General features: G+C 35.1%; 1 protein-coding gene across 4 annotated transcripts in view; it reads right to left on the reverse strand.

Annotated features, from left to right (window-relative positions):
• The window catches only part of Mast2 (microtubule associated serine/threonine kinase 2), a 379,336-nt gene that overhangs the window by 161,533 nt on the left and 211,575 nt on the right, over positions 1–6,228 (reverse strand). The window contains exon 2 of one of the 4 annotated variants that reach the window (XM_023724133.1): positions 4,971–5,165. The exons of the other annotated variants lie outside the window; for them this stretch is intronic. Coding sequence (XP_023579901.1) covers positions 4,971–5,165 — 195 coding nt within the window. The remainder of the gene's footprint in view (positions 1–4,970; positions 5,166–6,228) is intronic. 4 annotated transcript variants of the gene reach the window in all.

A 6,228-nucleotide genomic window follows, 5' to 3' on the forward strand; every position in this document is an offset into this window, starting at 1 on the left:
TTGTCTTCTAGGTCTATTTTGAAACAAAGGTCAAATTCATTACCAATAGCTCTCAATTTGTAGTTCTTTACTTATTCACACTGTTTACTGGGACTGTTTCCCTTTGCTTTCCACTTGTTCATTTGCTAAATAACAATAAACTTATTGATGGATGTCCATCATTATATATATAACTTATTGATGGATGTCTATATATATATATATATATATATATATATATATTCCATTTTGTATACACTAAATCCAAATTCTCCCCTAGGTTCTCTCTTTTGTTTGTTTTAGAAAAAGTGACAAAGTTTATTTGAAAAGTAAAAGTGAAGAGTGAGACACTAGCTCTGCAGAGTGAGTGTGGGCTGAGTAAAAGAGGAAAAAGCAAGATAAAGAACACCCCGGATGACACAGGACAGGCTAGTGTGAGGAAAGCTACAATGGTCTCTCCTAGATTCTGAGTGTGAATACAGAAAACTAAATTAAATCAGTTGATAGTAGAAATGAGCAGGGGTTAAGGATAACAAAATGGAATGACAAAACCAAAAGGGAACAGAAGTTGTTTTATAAGGAGACCTATAAATTTAAAGTGCTTAGAACAGTGCTAAAGGGTTACTACCAAGTGATGAATGTTTGTGAATTTACTAAGCATTATTCAATTGTATGTTTCATCAGAAACATTATAACAAAAGGCTTGAGATCTTAGATATGGTTTAAAATGCTGTGGGACTCAACATAAATTTTTAATGTTTACTAATAACTTCCTTAATCTGTCTGATCCAGGGTCTTCATCTACAAAATAGTTTTGTCTGTTATGCACCTCATAAGTAAGATGATCTTCTGTTATATAGCTCATCAGAGTATTTTGAGGGTTAAATAAAACTGTATAAATCACTTAGAAAATCACAGTACACAATAAATACTCAAGAGGAGGAAGAGGAGGGGGAAGAAGAAGAGGAGGAGGAGAAAGATGAGAAGGAAGAGGAAGAGGAGAAGGAGGAGGAGGAGGAGGAGGTCTAATTGAAATACATTCAGCAACAGATGTTAGACAGAATCAAAACATACAAAGTAACCACGAAGATTTTCCCCCCTTTACTAATACAGCATGTCTAGCAAGCAACACAAGAAAGAAACATCCTTTTAAAAGGAGCCCAGTAGGGTCCCTGAGTTGAGAGGACAAAATAGAGAATTTCTGGGAGGCTAAACTGGCGAGAACTTGTAAGGTGGAGTACAAGAAAGAAAAAAGGTAACCAGATTTCAGGAGGTTCTTCTCAAGCTTTATGCTGAGTACTAATCAGTACTCTGTGTGAATAAGAAAACTATCCAAGAAAATTAGCTCATGGTGCACTTCACAGAGCTCATGTAAGGCCACAAACAGTTCATATTACCACCAGCCTGAGTGAAAAAAACTCATCATACACAAGTATCAAGGAAAGCACTCAGGTAGTATTGCTTTCTTAGAAAATAATTAGTCCCAAATGCTAATATCCTTGCAAACAAAGCCTTGAAAAAAACCTCAAAATGACAAAAGTATCTGCAAATAATTGCATCCCAGAATCTCAAGATTATTCACAGGAACACAAAAATATTATGCAAACAAGATAAAATCTTGTCATGCCACTAAACTGATATTTTACATGGGACAAGTCAAATGAAACACTAAAACAGTGACCAACATAACAAATTTAAAGCAGGAAAACTCCCACAAAATTTAACAAGTTTTTATGCCTAACACTGTCAAACATTACCCTAGGTTGTGTGTTTCTAAGACAACAGATGTCAAGAGGTACTCCTATTTCAATCCATATGTCAAGACTAGACACGGCGTTAATTCACTATTTTTCTCAATCCTACACACCAAGTACTAGTACCTTTCAAAGGAATGCCTTCAGGGAGGAGTCACCCTCTGACACTGTCCCATATCAATCTAACACTATCCCAAACTATCTCCAAAACTGGAGCTCCTACATCAAACTACGTCACTTAAATCTGTACAATGTGTTCTCCTTGTACTCTTTAGTTTAAGGTTCCTTTTTTTCTGTAAAATAAAAGTTTAACACCTATTGATTAATTAAGCTTCTTTTTCAACATATTTTTAAAATTTGTTTCCATGGTACCTCTCCTGGTTCTTCCTGAACAAGTTACTCTTTTTCAGTTTCTCCTTTGCTAGTTCATCATTATCTCCTTAACCTGTAAAAGTCAGACTGTCCCTGGATTCAGGTACATTGACATTTCTTCCTCCCTATTAATAGTTATTCACTGGATTTACTATAAATCTAATGATATACTATTTATATGTTCTCAATTTCTAATTATATATCTTTGTAATCCATACCTCAATATCTCTCAGTGTATATATGAGGTTTGATTAAAACAATACAGTGTGATTAAATCTTTAAAATCTCATTAAAGATAATGTTGCTGCTAATGAACTTCAAAATACTCCCCGATATCCTGAACATGCTTACTTCACTGTTCGTATCACTTTCTAATGTGATTCTGGAAGGTTTTTTTGTGTCTTTAGTCTCATGGTTGTGGTTGTCTTGATGTTTTCAACTGATTCAAAACATTTACCCTTCATGCTCATTTTGACTTTGGGGAATTGCCAGAAGTTGCAAAAGTTGCACTTCTTTGTGCTTATCCTCATCCAGTAAGGTGGATGAGAATGCATTGTGCTTTTACCAGCCCACCTTTCCACTGGATGGTATTCAGCAGTGACATTCACTGTATTTTTTTTTTTTTTTTGGTCACCTTTCATAAAGACATGAAAGAGAACTTCAAGAACTGTTTCAGAAAGTAGGGAGTGTAGACTGGTACACTACAATGGAGATTTCTCAAAAAGCTAGGATTGGAAGTCCCATTCAACCCAGCTATTCCCCTCCTGAGTATCTTTCCAAAGAAACTGAAAACACTGTAACACAGCAATATATGTGATCAATGTTCATAGCAGCACAATCTGGCATAGCTAAATCTTGGAAACAACCCAAACAGCCACCAACTGAGGAATGGATAAAAAATATGTAGTATTTATGCTCAATGCAGTATTATGCAGCTATAAAAAAGATAAATTCAAGGCTTTTATAGGTAAATGGATGCAACTAGAGATCTACATATAAGTGAAATAAATCAGGCCCACATGTGCAAACATCTTATTGTCTTGCTAGTGTAAGAACCTGAAAGAGTAAATAAAATCTGAAAGGTACAACAGATACTGTGAAAGGGAAAGAATCTGTTCAAAGGTAAGGAAAAACTGGGATGAGGAAGAAGACCAGAGAAGGCAGAGTGAAGAGATTATTTATACATATATGTATATATGCACGATGGCTTGAATAATTGTACTGCTGATTTCTACTGGTCTACAGAGGGGAGCAATTGATGCTTAAATTATTTTTTCTTGTTCTTTTAAAATTCTTTTAACTTTCCTCTCTTTTTTAATTTTTTTTTTTTTACCAGTTTTGCATGCTTATATCTAGTAATCTAAACAAGTAATTTGAAGATGTTATATAATACAACAACCACTGTTGAATTTCTACTGTTTTGTTTGGTGAAGTTCTGTATCATTTCCAATGGTTTTTTTCCCCACTATTTTTGTATTCTTTTTAGATAATATAAATAAATAAATAAATAAATAAATAAATGTAGCAAGAATAGGATAAGTGTGTTCTAAGCAAAGGAGAGTATTGTGAGGGGAATTCATATCCATGTGTCTTTTATGGTTATAAATTTTATTTGAACATTTTTTGTGCTTTTCAATCACTCGGTCTATATTTAGTTGTCTCTTTACAATTTTCAAATCTTCATTAATGGTATCCCCCAATTTTGTAGCTATTTAAGCCTAACGTCTCACATCATCTTAACCTACCTTTTTCTCACTTTCATCTAATGTATCAACAAATCCTATCAAGTGTAGCTTCAAAATGCATTCCCAATTTGTTACTTCTTTTACCTGCACCATCACAGATTCAGACAACCTTTTTTTCTTAGTGGGATTACAAGAGTAGACTTCTAACTTTTGATGTTCTGAGCAGAATACTGTTTCACTTTAATATCAATTTAACATGCCCTCTAATATCTTACTCAGCATAAAAACAAGTACTATACAGGGTTTTACAGTTCCACTGAGTCTGGGTCCCCAGTATACTTCAGACCTGGTGTTTCACCACCCATCATGTAACTTATTCCATCCACACCTCTTTCACAGGACTCTGCAGTGCATAATGACACGTGAAGTGCTCCCAGAGGAGACTGTTGGTACTGATTGTTTTCTCAGGCTAAACAGTCTTTCTCCAAGTATTTCTCTGACCCATTACTTTCTTTACATCTTTCTTGATATCTCAACTAATCACTAAAGACCTGTCTGACTACCTCATATAAAATCAACTTTTGGTCCTCACATTCCCTACCCTTTCTTATCCTAGTATATCTTTCTCAGTAGCACTTCAGGCCATCTATAAGATTAGATATATATTTAACTTGTTTTTCTCTCTTCCTCCACTAGAATCTAAATTCCCAAAGTATAGGAACTTGCCACTATGTGGTCACTGTCTTGCACACCTAAAGCAGTGTCTAACACATATTTTATACTCAATGTCGAATATATGAAAAAGCAGAAAGGAACAGGAGAAAAACTATCTTCATTAGCTGGAGCAAGTCACTTAGCCTTTTCTGGACTCAAATTTTCCTGTTAGTGTGAAAGATTATTAGCACTCTGCTATGCTATGGGGTAATCACAAGTCACAGTTCACAGGACAATCTAGTATACTGGTCAGGATGAGCTCAACTATCTTAGTACTAACATGCTATCCTACCTTCTCCTGAACTTTTGAATACAGCAGAGATCTATGAATTCCTTTCTCTTTCTTTGAGACAAGTCTTAACTCTTACTCAGTTTTTCCCTATTATTAAAGATTGAAGCATAGTTTTACCTATATAGCCAAAACACTTGCCAAGACCCATATGCACATCATGGCAGTTCTCCTTACCTCCACTGCAGTGGACGGCTGGAACAAGGACTGCCAGGACTGCTGTGGGCTTGTGGGGTCAGGAAAAAAGCAAGAGGAGAAGTAGCCAGAATACAATCAGCGCTAAATGGGACTTTAGCGAGGAAGAAGGCTGGAGGTGATGAGGGTGAGAACATGTGCTGGTTTGCATCAGCTCCTCGGCAAAGAGTAGAGATTCTGACAAGGCATCGTAGCAAGAAAAAACAATGTCAGTGATAATTACTCAACCAAAAAGAAACACATTCAAAAAGGTTAGTTTAACCAAGAGGCTCAAGAAAAGTTAAGTGGTCAAATGTCATTCTCAAATATTCTATTCTAGGATCAACACTGGCAAAGACTGACAATAGGAAACTTAAGTCTTAATCCACCAAATTATAATCAAATGCTTAAATTTGACTATAAAAGTATTTAGAATTGGCCTTTGGCCGACACAACACTGTAAATTTATAAGTTATAAACTGGCAAGTAACAGGTACTATTTCATGTTTGATCACCAAAACTTTCTGAAGAAATATGTATGTTCATAAAAATAAAACATTTTCAAACATTTATAAATTATGTCAACAACTTATTTAGCTAACTTTTCCCTAATGACTGCATCAAATAATATCACATAATTCTGTATAATAAATTTTGTTTCTAGTTTCCTTTTTCACTAAAAATGGTATTAGTCATATCAATAGGTAACTCCCACTGAAGATGATTAAGTAAGATGATTAGACTGAAAACAAATGAAAGTATAGATTCCTAAGCAGGTACTTTAGACTGCTGAGCTATCTATCTCACCAGCCCTGAAAGTACAGATTTTAATTTATTATTGATAAGCTACAGCACAGAGGATGAAAACTGTCAGGTTCACAGTGTTTATACAAACAGCATATTTTGCCTATATGTTAAAGCTAATGAAACATACAACAAGCCATTAAAGATGTTTGTGAGCCTAAACAACATTACTTATACAAAGTTATGGAGTCTTAAATATCACATAAAGTGAAGTTTAGGCATTCTGATAAATACCTTGTTGTGGTTAAAAAAATATATGAGGAACTGGTAAGACAGCTCAGTGGTCTAAAGTGCCTGCTTAGGCAAGCATAAGCAAATGCTGGGACTGCTGTTTGATCCCCAGCACTACATGCCATGCCAGCCCTGCCCCCATGGTGGACTGAGCCGGCAATAAAAAGAAAAAAGAAAGAAAGAAAGAAAGAAAGAAAGAAAGAAAGAAAGAAAGAAAGAAGGGAGG

The sequence above is a fragment of the Octodon degus genome, unplaced genomic scaffold (genome assembly GCF_000260255.1).
Source record: "Octodon degus isolate 3935 unplaced genomic scaffold, OctDeg1.0 scaffold00107, whole genome shotgun sequence".
Lineage (NCBI taxonomy): Eukaryota > Metazoa > Chordata > Mammalia > Rodentia > Octodontidae > Octodon > Octodon degus.